The following is a 14,952-nucleotide window of genomic DNA, read 5'->3' as shown; positions in this document are numbered from 1 at the left end:
AAATCGAAAAAAAATCCCATGTACGTAAGTATTCACAGCCTTTGCCATGACACTCAAAATTGAGCTCAGGTGCGTCCTGTTTTCACTAATCATCCTTGAGATGTTTCTACAACTTGATTAGAGTCCACCTGTGCTAAATTCAGTTGATTGGGCATGATTTGGAAAGGCATACACCTGCCTATTAAAGGTCCCACAGTTAACAGGGCATGCCAGAGCACAAATCAAGCCATGATGTCTAAGGGATTGTCTGTAGACCTCCATGACAGGATTGTATGGAAGCACAGATCTAGGGGAGGGTACAGAAACATTTCTGCAGCATTGATGAGCACAGTGACCTCCATCATCTGTAAATGGAAGAAGTTTGAAACCACCAGAACTCTTCCTAGAACAGGCCACCTGTTGAACTGAGCGATTGGGGGAGAAGGACCTTAGTCAGGGAGGTGACCAAGAACCCAATGGTCACTCTGACTTAGCTCCAGTGTTTCTCTGTGGAGAGAGGAGAAACTTCCAGTAAATTAAACCATCTCTGCAGCACTCCGCCAATCAGGCCCATATAGTAGAGTGACTAGACAGAAGCCACTTCTCAGTAAAATGCACATGACAGCCCGTCTGGAGTTTGCCAAAAGGCACCTGAAGGACTCTCTTCCAACAGGACAACGACCCTAGCACACAGCCAAGATATCAAAGAAGTGGCTACAGGACAACTCTGTGAATGCCCTTGAGTGGCCCAGCCAGAGCCCAGACTTGAACTTGATTGAGCATCTCCAGAGAGATCTGAAAGTGGCTGTTCACCGACGCTCCCCATCCAACCTGATGGAGCTTGAGCGGTCCTGCAAAGAAGAATGGGAGAAACTGTCCAAAAATAGCTGTGCCAAGCTTGTAGCATCATACTCAAAAAAGACTTGAGGCTGTAATTTGTGCCAAAGGTGCTTTAACAAAGTATTGAGCAAAGGCTGTGATACTTATGTACATAAGATTTTTCTTTTTGTTTTTAACTTTTAATAAATTTGCAAAGATTTCAAACAATTTCTTTCACATTGCCATATGGGGTATTGTTTGTAGATCTTTGAGAAAAATAATAAATCAAATCAATTTTGGAATGAGGCTGTAACATAACAAAATGTGGAAAAAGTGAAGTGCTGTGAATACTGTACAATTGTAGGAATACAAAATTTCTCACAAAAGTGGCTATTTAAGGGTCGGCACTGAAAAAAGGCTTAGCAGAAATGTTATTTTTTCACAGTTAGTGACAAATGAGAATGATGGAAATGAGCACGGGTTTGTTCCAAGCTTAGGTTCGGACCGAACCCGAAAGCAAGCCATCACTCCGACCCAATTAACTGCGACCAGGGTACTCCCTGCCCTGCTGCCACACATAACAAAGGGCAGGGATGCTCATGACATCATTGATCTAATATGTCCACATGGCCATATAGGGCCTAAATTTGGACCAAACCCTAGCTGACAAGTCTGTTGTGAAAAAAGAAGACCTCTGTTTTTTTTTTTTTTTATACTGTGTATTAACTGAACTCTCTCTGTTTCAGTCTGAAGAGTAATTCCATCAGCAACCAAGGCTTGAAATCTCTGACCATTGGCCTTATCAAGAATCAGAGCCTGAAACACCTAAAGTGAGCCTGGAATCTCTGTACATCCTTTATAATACATTATAATAAACTTTTTCCTTTTATAATGGGGATATCTACCTACTTATTGCACTTATTAGCCCCAGATTTGTGGGCTAACCAGAGACCATTCTAGGCTGGCAGGATTCCTGGTAATAAGCATTATGCTGCAATGAATGCCCCACCAGGGGCATCTCTAAGGTCCTAAAAGATCAGGGGGACCTCTTGGCATACAGACTAAAATGTTGAGGGGCAGGTAGGATACCATGATGGCCATTTTGGATCAAATCTAAGATTAATGTATTCTTTTTAACTAAACAAAACATGAATTAGTGTAAAAAAAAAAGAATATTACATTATGATGAAAAAATAAATAATGTATGGATTAAAAATCAGATAAAATATATGATGTTCCAAAACTGTATAATGCATAGAACAGATCATCTCCATATCTGAAAGGAGACCTGGGGCACTCAGTAGAATAGGGTGTTCAAACTATGGCCCTCCAGTTCGGGAACTACAATTCCCATCATGCCTAGTCATGCCTGTGAATGTCAGAGTTTTACAATGCCTCAAGGGAAGGGTAGTTCCGCAACAGCTGGAGGGCCATAGTTTGAGGATCCCTGCAGTAGAAGATCTGGGGCACGTGCCCTGGGTGCTAGGTTCTAGCAACACCCCTGATCTCCGTACTTCCACTTGCAGCAACCTTTCTTGCTTATTGCTTAGTAGTAGGAGTCAATTCTAAAGGTGAGCCCTGCTCCAATTCAATAAACAAGAAAAGTTGCTGCAGCCTGGAGTGCAGTGATTCATTTTCTTTTCTGACTGATTTGCTGGAGTACAATGAGCTGGAGCAGCACCCAGGGATTTTGCAGTAGAGCAAGTGATGAGTCACTCATATTGAGCAGCACACTTCTCTTTTTTTTTGCATGTCAGTACAGCCACAGTATCAGTAATAATTGCAGGTGGTGTAACAAACTATAACATTGCAGGTGGTGTAACAAACTATAAATTAGAGATAAGGTGCTACAACCCAATGATAAGTGAAAATACTCCAGAGCTGATGGGTGTGTGATGAGCAGTTGCACAGCTGAAGGCACAATCATGAAGGAAGGCAATCCGCTACTCCGTGCATGCTCTTTAAAAAACCTGCAAATTTAAATGAATTTAAAAAACAATATCAATACAGCAGTTGTTAATGCGTTTCAGCCTTGTCAGCCTTATTGATCATCCTCTGGTTATTTTGTTATAATTTACGGTTCGGTCAACCTAAAAATTGTATTTTACCTTCTGGTGGTCTGAGATTGTTATTGGCTCATGGGTAGGGAGGGAGGTGGACAGTTCATAACAGAGGATCATGGAACAGAATGCTGCAGAAATAGACATTGTTCATCATCTTCTTTTCTCCCAAAGTCACATGGCCATTTCTTCCTCCGTTTTATGTAGAATTAACTGTTTAGTGATTGTTCCTAAGACTTCGTTTTTAGGACCAGTTGAAGGGCTAATGAACATAAATGACACACTTGTATATGTAAAAGCCTTTATGCTGGTAATAGATGAGAAGCTAGGTGAAATGAATCCAATATATTCCAGTCCGGTTATCCCATTGGTTGTTTGTTGCCCCCCCCCCCCCCCCATAGCAGCATTCATAGAGACACAGCAAAATATTACAAATATTAAATATCTTCGTTTGTGTACAGGAGTGATGATTTTTTTAAATAAATAGCTCAAAATGTTATTAATGCCTTTTTTTCTAATAAATTATTATTATAAATTATTCTAATAATAAGTATTTTATTTCAGGTAGTGTGGTCTTTAAAGGCCTATTCACACCATTGCATTTTATGTGTGCTACAACGCAGGATCATAGCATGCTAAAAAAAAACGACTTACTACGTATGAAGCTGCATTTTTTACATTAAATTATAGTCAATGAAGTCAGTGAAAATGCAAAATGCGTTTAATTAATTAATTAATGTGTTTCTCAAGTCACGTGTCCATATTTCCCATGCACTGCCAAAAATGAAAATGTAGAAAATGCATTAAAAATAAACATAAAACACGTGCATTACACATTAACCACTTAAGATTTTACCCCCTTCCTGACCAGGCCCTATTTTGCGATTCGGCACTGCGTGACTTTAACAGACAATTGCGCGGTTGTGCTACGCTGTACCCAAATGAAATTTACGTCCTTTTTTTCCCACAAACAGAGCTTTCTTTTAGTGGTATTGATCACCTGTGCGATTTTTTGATCATGCGCTATAAACAAAAAAAGAGCGACAATTTTGCAAAAATAACAATATTTTTCACATTTTTTTACATGAAATTCCCCCCAAAAAATGGAAAAATCAAAACTTTTTAACATTTTAGGCCAATTTGTTTTCTGCTACATATATGTTTGGTAAAAAAAAAATCGCAGTAAGCGTATTTTGATTGGTTTGCGCAAAATTATTGCGTTTACTAACTAAGGGAAAGATTTTTGTCATTTTTATTGTTTTTTATTTAACGAGTAATTGCGGGACTGCGACATTGCAGCGAACAGATCGGACCCCTGACTGACATTTTTGACACTTTTGGGGTTACAAGTGACATTACTACAGTAATCAGTGCTATACATATGCACTGTTACTGTAAAAATGACACTGGCAGGGAAGGGGTTAACTTTATTGGAGAAGGAGGGGTTAAGTGTGTCCCTAGGGACGTGTTTCTAACTGTAAAGGGATGTGGCTGTTTGTGTAACTACAGAGATATGTGATCCTACATAGCAGGACCGTATGATCTCTGCACTTACACAGGGGAGAATGACAGGCGGCTTTATTTACATTAGCCGCCTGCCTTTCTCCCTCTGTACCGGACAATCGCAAGTGACTGGCGGATATCGGGTCCGCCGGTCACACGCACGGACATGTTAGGGAGCGAACGGGGGCGGGAGCGTGCCTCCGGCGGCGCGCGCTCGCCCCCTAGAACCTCACAGGCGAGTGACATAGCCCTACGTCACTTTGCCTGTGAGGGGCTGACTGCTGCGTAAATAGTCGTGCGGCAGTTGGCAAGTGGTTAAAAAGTCACTAAAAACATAAGATGTGCTGTGAATAGGGATCATCACAGGTGTATTCAGATCCTAGACCGAACCCACCTGAGCAATCCCACCTGGCCCAATCATCTGCAGCCAAAGCATGTCTTGCCGCACAGCCACACATATGCAAGGGGTGTGTAAACGTAAGGAAATGGAGAACAAGTGCAGCATTCACAGCAGGGGACAGATCCATGAATCACACATGGAATCCAAAAACAGGTGCTCTGGATCATTATAATGTGCTCAATACACCAGAATTTAGCATAAAGCAAAAGTAGTAGGCGGCAACTCCAACATCCTTTGTGTAAACGCCTCAGTGACAGTTTCTTGGCGGGGCTCGCTGTAAGGTGAGTTAGGACTAGGACCTGAACATTCCTGCACTCATCCCTAGCTGTGAAAAAACACATATGTGTAGCACCCTCCTAGGTGGGTGCTAGGAAAATCATTTATTTGGCCTTGACTGCTTATCAGATGGGCCTTGATTGTTCAGTAGGCTGTCATGTGTTCCCTGGTGTGCCTGTTGAGCTGAGGGGAGTCTCCACACTGTGTCCAATGGGGGCTCTCATTGGACAGTGGAGGAAACCTGACCAATAGCACACCAGGGATTGTATCTATCCCAGAGGGCAGAATATGCAGCAGTGCATCCTGGGAGGGGATATAAGTCTGAGGGGAGCACATGACAGGGTGTCTTTGGCGGGAAGCAGAGTCCCAGAAGGAGGGTGATGGCTGTCTCTCCTTCTGTCAGTGTGAGAAAAGGCGTCCTTGGCGGTCGGCCCAGAGGACAGAAGGTTGAGCTGAGCTGCAGAGAGGGATCCAGAGTGCTGAGGACCAAGTGGAGCTGCTGGGGCAGGAGTTTCCAGGAAAGCAGTGTCGTGAGTACTGTAAACTGCCCAGGGGTCTGCTTAGGATAGGGGACCACTCCGGAAGGTCAGAGGGATCCAGGAGCCAGCTAACCAGGAGAGAGGGCTTAGAGAAGGGGGTGCCAGAGTTTAAGCCCTGAAGAGGAGTCTGTGAGAGAGGGTGCCAGTGTGGGCCCTAAAGTGTTAAGAGTTGCAGCAGTGCTTACATGTAGCTACCTCAGCCAGAAGGGCTAAAGGTACAAAGCAGTACAAAGGACTTTGTCACTCCCCGTTGGCACAAAGTCAGTTTGGAGATAACAGACAGCAAGTCCGTGTTAACCAGCGCCAACCGGCGTTGACCGGCATTCAGCCAGCGTCAAGTCAGCGTCCATAGGCATTTGTCTCAGTTGTCCCATTACCTTGTGAATAGTTGAGCCAGAGGAGTATCCCACTCATTCCCTTCTACCATCCAAGTTCCTAAATAAATACAAAACCCAAAGATACTTGACTGTTTCCTGTCTCAGTACTCACACTTGGAGAACATGCTTAAATGTGCTGTTGTTACTAGCGGTAACCCAGGGGAACTATATCCAGCACAATGGCTGGGAATCTTGCTACATATGTATTTTCTAATGTGATGATGTGAATGGGCTCTGAAATTGTTCCGTATGTATAGTCCAAACTTGTTTTTAGTTAGGGATGGATTAGATCCCTTGTCAAAGTTTTTGCTATCTATGTTCCCGCATGGTAGATTCACCCAATATCTCTATTGTCAGAAAGAATGTTTTAAAATTGTCACCAGAACAAGTGTGAGGATAAATCCACCTGTACTGGTGACAGTTGTCAGAGTGGAGAATTCACCTCACTTTGTAGAGATTTTCTATCACTTCCTGTATCATCTCTGTGACAGGAAGTAAAGGAGATCTCCCCAGCAAGGACACAGAGTGCAAACATAAATGGACAGGATTGCAACCTTTGCGTGATGTGCAATAATGGATTTCTCTGTGTCCTGGCATTGGTGTGGTGGACAGTAGCCTGTCTTTCCTGCTGTTTTTACTCTGGTGCCCACATTAATATATTATAGGGTAAAAAAGTGGGACATGAAGGAGGTGATCCTAGGCAGATGTTCCATTGTTCTTGTTTTGGTTATCTAGATTATTCTGTTTTTTTCTCTCTCAGTTTGCGTGAGAATTCCATCAGCATCGAGGGAGCCCGTGCTCTGGCACAGGCCCTCCAGGCCAACACCACCCTGGCACACTTAGAGTAAGTAAGCAAGCATACTCTGTCCACTTCACCAGATTCAGGATTTGTCTGATGCTTGTATTTTTTCACTCTGTACAGAGATGTATAAATGATAATATCTGTGCCCTCTGCCCTTACAGTCTGACGGCCAACCTTCTGCATGACGAGGGAGTGGAGGCCTTGTCTGGAGCACTTAGGGAGAACCACAGCCTGGACACTCTACAGTACGTTTCTACATTCAACTTAATCTGAGTGGAATATTTTTGAGAAGTAATGTGCAGTAAAATTCCATAATTTCCTTATTGCACAAAAAGGGCGGCCATTTAATGAACCTACAGTTCAAATTTTTTGCACTCCCCTTATTCTTTTAATAACAGAAAAGGTTTCTCTTGATGTCTTTGAGACACTGGAGTGCACATAAACTGGCCAATTTCTGGTCACTCTAGAGCAGCCTTTCTTTACCGTTTAAAGGATAAGTTCCTTTTTTTGGAAAAAAAAAATAATAAATAAATACACATTTTTTTTTGCAGGTAAAAAATGTGCATTTATTTATTTATTTGCGCCTGCAAAGCATGGCACCAGTGATCAGCAGTTCGCTGGTGCCATGCAGGGCTCCAGCAGATCTACCAGTGTATCTGCTTACTCATACATCCCATATGGGCAGGCAGATACAATCTGACAGGAAGCATGAATGAACTACCATGGCACTCCACAGCGCTGTGGTAGTTCATTGAAAACTATACGCAGACAGCTGCTAAGGCTGCCACGCCTTGTAGTTTTTTATGCACAGAGCCCTGTCAATCAGTGACGCAGCTGAGTGGGTGGAGCCTTGCATGGCCAGGTTTTTTTTTTTAAATTGTGACATCTAGCGGGGAGGAGGAAGAACCCTGCTAGCTGTCACAGCAGGGATTGGGAAGGTGTGGGGGCCGGTCTGTTCATAACATGTTAAACACTAAATATTGGTGTACCATGTAACATGTTACGAAAGGTGAACTTATTCTTTAAACACAGAGGAACCCTTGAAATAATTTTCAGGTCTCAGGGAACCATTCCAAGAACCAATTAGTTGGTGGTAAGTGAGAAAAAATGCCTCTTACATTGGTGGGTATTGGAAAGAATGAGGTGGTGTGGTCTGGATACCCCCCTTAGAGACAGTTAGAAAGAATATTGGTGTCATGTAGCTGGCTCTGCCAAGTGTCACTAAACCCACAACAGTAAAATCAGTGTGTATATGCAGTAAAGCATGCTTGTTATACTCACTGTGGAACCTAAGGGGTTAATCCTATGCATTGTGTAAAAATGCCGTTTGATCCTGTCTTCTCTGATCCTCCCCTTCTTCCCCTTTCCATCCCCTGATAGCACAGAGCCTAGAGAGTTTTTTTTCTTTTCTGAGAGGGGTTTTCATTCTCCCATGATTGTCCTATGAGGCTGCAGGACCCCTGACCCTTTGTCTGGAAAGTACTGATTGGCCCTGTGCCAATCACATGCACCCTCCCCCCAAAAAAAAAAAACAACTTTCTAGCAATACACACCAAATTAAGCATGTGCAGAATGTCCCCAAAGGCTAAGCACTATTAGGGGATGAATTGGGGACAGTAAAAGAAGGGGAGGATCTGAGAAGACAGGATCAAACAACCTTTTTACACAATGCAGAGAATTAACCCCTAGGTGTATTATATGGTGTTTCATTGGTGCCAATGCCACCTTGTGGTACTGCAGCTAGGAAAATAAGTGTAAAACAAATGCAGATAAGCTGCTCAGGTGAAGATAAGTAATCAAGTGCATGTCAGATCCGTAGTCTCCAGCAGCATACTTAAACACAAAATGATGACCGCACTCCGATGTAAATGAAAATGTAGTATTTATTCACCACTGTAGATCCAAAGCTGGACTTCAAAACATCACGGACAAGGACAAAAGGTTGACGTGTTTCACAAGTTCACACTCGCTTAAGTGTAACTCGTGAAACGCGTTAACCTTTTGTCCTTGTCCGTGATGTTTTGAAGTCCAGCTTTGGATCTACAGTGGTGAATAAATTTTACACTTTCATTTACATCTGTCAGAATGTTTATACTGCTCTGAATATAACAGTGTCTATTTATGTCAATAAGCAAAGATCTCTGCGGAAGGAGAATCTCCACTTAATTCCACAAATCAATATGTAGCAAATTCTTTTTATTGATTAATTTCTTTTTAAAAGCATATACAAATCTTAGTGAAAACAGTCTACAGTATGGAATATATAAGAATATTTATTCACGAGACATGTATTTACGATAAATGATCAGACTTGAGATGACACAAAAAGAGAACTTTACAAATATACAAACTTCAAACAATGAATGCAATGTGATGTAAAAATAAAGCAAGATTATGTTTTCTCCAGGTATAGTATAAACCATAAATGAATGTTCTATATAATCAGACCACAATGGTCTGCGCAATGCGCAGCCTGATAGTCACTCCACTGCAGATGAAGCGAGAATAGGCTATGCAAAACATGAGACTAATACGCCAATATGCGCTAAATCTGATATTATTAAAAATGTATAAAAAGGCAAAAATCATCTCTTAGAGAAAAATCTACATATGGTTAATATGGCTGGGATTGTAATCTTGTTACCCTAAAATATGAAATGCAAAATGTATAATAATCAAATAATTAGCAAGGAATATTTACCATATTTAAAATGGCTGCTAGCTTAAAATAGTCGTTACCAGAGTCCTTAAGATGGCTGCCTCTCCAAGATGGTGGTCAGGTAGGGAGGATTTTCGTTTGGCGTCCCTCAAAGTTTCAGATACATGATGGAGCAAAATGGAGTCTGTATAGATGAGTTCTTTGCATGGCTGTAGTAGCGTGTGTATTGTATATGTAAGGTATGTTGTGCAAATGTCCAGTCTCTCTTTCATCTGGGTTTCCCTTTTATATGGTATAGAACAAAGGACTATTAAAATTACCATAAGTTAAACCCAGAAGGAGTGACATTATCCCCATTGGTTGGGACATCTTATTCATTAACTGGTGAGGTCATTGGGTGACACCTCTTGGTTGACCAGAATATTAAATGATGATTTCTCCATATTTAAGAATAATCATCATAAAACAACATGAAATGTATCCATACTCTCATCTATTACATGTCCATTTAATATCCACTATGTATCTAAATAAAGATTAAATCTGGTAACACCATTCTAATATTTAATATATCTTATTTAATATATATATCTATATATATTGGAAATTACTTTTTAACCTAAGACTTCAATTAGTAGTAGTCAGTCACCAGAGATGGCAGTATTGTGTTGCTCTTTGGTTCAGTATTACAGCATTATTTACCTACAAATAAACTTTGAACCTTATATTGACAAAGAGCTTACCATCTCAGACTTTCTAGAGTCTGGCAAGGTTAGAAAAGTTTTATGATTAATTTTTACAACTTACAAAGGATTAACATGAAGTCTTTCTAAACAAGCAGTGATGAGTCATCAAAATCAGTTTAACTTTCTTTTAGCAAGGATGAAACAATTATAATATATAACGTTTTTTCTACATATCTATGTATGTTAGTTATATATATATTTCAATGTTCATATTCTGTTACATATAAGATTATAACGTATCTGTAAATCTTATTTTTAAATGGATCTAAACAGAAAATACTGACTAAGGTTTATGATTACCACACAGATAAGATTACCTTGGTATAGCGTCTTAGACTTTATCTTAAAGAAAGTTAAATAGACTATTTGTTTATTACCTTAGGTCAACACAGCATGTTTGGGTAAACCTGTTTAAGAATTTCCTGAATAGGCACTTTTTGTTAAAGGATATTTAAGCTTTCAGTAACCTAACAAAAATGGATGTCATTGCTTCATATTTCTATATAGAACAAAATATTAAATATTTCATTTCTTTTTTTTAAATTTAACCTCCCCAAATAAGCCTGACATATCCCCCCCCCCCTTCTTCCCAGTATTCAGGTGACCAACCTTAGAAATAACTGGGAATAAGCTTCAGGAGAAAGAAAAGAAAAATGTCTTGTCCTCTTTTTATAAGAGAGTAGTTCATATTGGGGATTGTTCATCATAACTTTCAAGCAAAGCGGTGAAATGAAAAAGCAGTTCCAAGTGTAAGTTCGTAGCGACTTTGCTATTGTTAGCTATGTCACAACTATTCCTTGTTAGTCTTTTGAATTTCGATCTCCTAGTAAAGAAACTCAAATTTCCTTGAAATCTCCATCTTCAGTTTGCAAAGTTTTGATAGTTATAGAGATTAACTAGTGCGATGGTATTGGCAAATACCATTCAAAGCGCAGTAAAACAATGTTGGCAAACAGGAATCCGAGAAATCTCTTTAAATGTGGATTGAACAATGAATGGTCTCAGCATGGTCTAGAGTGTCATACACCTAGACTGAGTTTTGCTCACATGTGCAATGCACCTTTCTCACATCTCCTTCAACTGAAAACAGGAGGTAGTGCGATTCCTCTCAATGGATATCCTCAGATCAAATGCACAAAGATCTTTTAAAACAAATCTTCCTCTCCGTCAACAAGAATCGTGGGCGTCTCGCAGCATGATTCCTGAAGAAGGACCCGATTCAATGAGGGGTTCCGTCCTGAGCTGGGCTCCAAGGAGTAAGATGACCCATCCGATTGCCACGTTTATGGTAAACATCATTGTCTGTACCAATCAACGACCTGGCATGGAAGGTTAATCTCCCTCTATTGGATGAAATATACAGTATGAATATATATTCTCATCAATTGACATTTCAATGTGAGGTTGGTAATCTAAGCTTTCTTAGAGTCCTCCTTTATTCCATTGTGGGATCAGTCTTTTATCTGACCACCATGAAATGTGAGACTATATATAAGCGACCTTTCCTAGGGGAGACTGACTTCTAGGGCTCATCAACATGGGGATGTATTCATTGCCATGGCTAACACACATTGAACGATTGTACAATGATACAATATTTTGTTTAAAATTTACCTACTACTTGGGAGGAAAAATATAATATCTCCCCCTTTGGGGCATCAATGCCATTTATTGTAGGCAACAAAACTACCTGACATTGAGGATTCCTTCTTGGTTACCGTATACAACCTTTAACCTCTTGACTTCATTACGTCATTAGGGTTTGATCCTCCAAGGTATCACCGTCATTGGCAATTTTTCAAAATATGCCCGCTTTGAGCAACCTGTTTGAGTCAGAGGGATGAAGTGACCACTGAAAAATAGGTGGGTAGTTAGTATCTAACAACCAAGATCCCCTGGCAGGGATTTCAGGATGCTCAATACTGTGACCTGGGAATAAAATGGTGTTAGAACCTCTGTCTCCTATGCCTTTATTCAGTGTATCCCTCTGATTCCTGACTACTTGGGCATTTAAAGATTTTGTGGCCCTTGGCTGGCCACAGGATTTGTTCCTAAAGAGGGCTTATTTTGGATCTGGGCTGCAGTGCCCTGAGTGAACCAAGTGATCGTCTGATCCAACTTGGCATCTACTCTGCTGAAAACCTCTTCAGAATTGGATTTTTGGCTCCTATGTCTCTCAGGTACAGACAAATGGGACAGATCCCCATCAGAACCATTTGCTCGGTTCTGGCATGGGGTCTGGGCCTTAATGTCTCTTGATCTTCCCGAGGATTTTGGGGAGCCCTAAGGTGGGGCAAATCCCTATTTATTTGTGGGTGCCCCCTCTTATTGAGGATATTGGGCATAGCGAGGGTTTCCATCCTCAGGGTAAATTGGGCTCTTTGGGGATACTCCCTAGAGACTCTTCTAAACCTTGGGCCCTGTCCCCTTGGAGGGAAATCCTGAAGTGGCCTCTGTTCCCCCCTCCTTATTGGTGGGAGATCTGGTGTCCTTCTTGAGGTATCCGGTATAAAATCTTGCTCCTTTTTTTTGTGAGGGTTGAGAAGAAAGATGTGTTTCTGCCACAATTTTGGTGACAGGCTCACACCTTTCTTTGTATTCACCGGTCTGTTGGATGGAGTACAATTTGTCGCTCTTTTTTCACCAACTATTCCAGTGAACACCCCAACTTGTAGTCCCTTGCCAAACCTATTATTATGTACTTAGGCGATGCCTCAAAGCACAGGGATTAAATTCCGGGTGGTTGTACTCAGGCTCCTTCATTGAAGGGTGTTAGGCACTTTTGAGTACAGCCAAAAATTCAATGGGCTTTGGTGCTGGGTACATTTTTGGTTGTAGATTGCAGCTCTAGCAGCGGTAAGGTTGTGTATGGGCTGAATTCTAAATTACATCCTACAGGTCCAACACAAAAAGGGTGTTTTCATAGGCCTCAAGATGATCAGTAATGTCTAAGGACCCTCTCTTAACAAAAATCGGGACAGTACTCTTTTTAAAACTTTTAAATTCTGGAGGCTTCCGGTATCTTTTTAGGGGTGCTCGTCTTTTTGCGGTGACCTTGATATGACTCATACCTATTTATGCATGGCTGCCCAATTTCTGCCCTCCTATGTTTAGAAGATGGCTGGGGTAGGATGTGGACTCTCTGCCGGACTCCCCCCCTTGTCTGGGTCATAACCATCAGACTGGGAGTCATCTCTGGGTCTATTTAATTTACTTCCTTTATAATGCAGGACTGATAAGCATTACCCTTTTGCATGGACACCATAACCTTTTGGAACTCTCCTATTTATTTACTGATGAGTTCCTGTCCTGACTTGAACCGTTACACTTTTTTTTTTTTTCACTGCTGGTTACTCGGCAACTTCCGCTAGAAAACATTTTTCCTTGCTCAAAACTTCCTACTTCTTGCATTAATCAGTTACATTTCTCTTACAAATGGTTAATTTCAATACAACTTTCTGAATAAAACTTCTGCCACAGTTCTACTTCATTCTGCAGTTTCATGTGCAGTTTCACGCTACATTCTCTTAACTGATGTGTCCCAATAGAGGTTTCCTTCACCTGCTCAAGGAGGTTCCTTATCTCACTTCCTATTATTTGGAGTGGAGATTGGAACTTTACTAAATTCCTTTTTGCTGAGCCTTCTGGTGCAGTTCCTCACAGAGATACAGTAAGATTGGCCATGACTCTAAAAGTATGTGATCACACTTCCTGGTGTCTTTGGTGTTAGATAAGCTATTGGTGAGTTCATATAGCGGGTTTTCCTCTACCCAAGTGTCAGATGCCCATTATTGGCCTGACTTCTGAGGATTTTGATATATGACTCTAACCAGCATTTACATATTCCACCATTTCAGACTCAGAGAGGTGTTTCCACATATTTTTGATCTGTGCCGAATCTACTGGGGCTGTGGTATTACCTCTAGGGACTGACACCTTGCCAGAGTTGGCAGCGTGAACCTTACCTTACGTAGACATGTTTAGGGCGTTTGTATCAACATCACAATTAATTAAAAAAAAAAATTTAAAAAAAAATGTTTTTTTTTTTTTTTTTGAAGTTATGAATTATGTCATCATGATCAAAATTATGATTGGCATATGTAAGAAATTAATAATATCTCAGCAGTGTCTCCATTATGTCAGAATGTTTATACTGCTCTGAATATAACAGTGTCTATTTATGTCAATAAGCAAAGATCTGTGCGGAAGGAGAATCTCCACTTATTTCCACAAATCAATATGTAGTGAATTCTTTTTATTGATTCATTTCTTTTTAAAAGCATATACCAATCTTAGTGAAAACAGTCTACAGTATGGAATATATAAGAATATTTATTCACGAGACATGTATTCACGATAAATGATCAGACTTGAGATGACACAAAAAGAGAACTTTACAAATATACAAACTTCAAACAATGAATGCAATGTGATGTGTAGCTCAATAATGAAAGTAAAAATAAAGCAAGATTACGTTTTCTCCAGGTATAGTATAAACCATAAATTAATGTTCTATATAATCAGACCACAATTGTCTGCGCAATGCGCAGTCTGATAGTCGCTCCACTGCAGATGAAGCGAGAATAGGCTATGCAAAACGTGAGACTAATACGCCAATATGCGCTAAATCTGATATTATTAAAAATGTATAAAAAGGCAAAAATCATCTCTTAGAGAAAAATCTACATATGGTTAATACGCCTGGGATTGTACTCTTGTTACCCTAAAATATGAAATGTAAAACATTTAAGGAAGTACATAAATGATATTGAATAATAATCAAATAATTAGC

At 40.5% G+C, this 14,952-nt stretch overlaps 1 protein-coding gene across 1 annotated transcript in view; it reads left to right on the top strand.

Annotated features, from left to right (window-relative positions):
* Positions 1 to 14,952, top strand: part of NLRC3 (NLR family CARD domain containing 3) — a 66,884-nt gene that overhangs the window by 34,455 nt on the left and 17,477 nt on the right. The window contains exons 11-13 of the mRNA XM_082261861.1: positions 1,545 to 1,628; positions 6,714 to 6,797; positions 6,917 to 7,000. Coding sequence (XP_082117987.1) covers positions 1,545 to 1,628; positions 6,714 to 6,797; positions 6,917 to 7,000 — 252 coding nt within the window. The remainder of the gene's footprint in view (positions 1 to 1,544; positions 1,629 to 6,713; positions 6,798 to 6,916; positions 7,001 to 14,952) is intronic.

This window comes from Pelophylax lessonae (assembly GCF_965119305.1).
Source record: "Pelophylax lessonae genome assembly, chromosome: 6".
NCBI lineage: Eukaryota > Metazoa > Chordata > Amphibia > Anura > Ranidae > Pelophylax > Pelophylax lessonae.
Note: the sequence above shows the minus strand (reverse complement) of the source record. Positions and strands in the feature narration are given on the sequence as shown.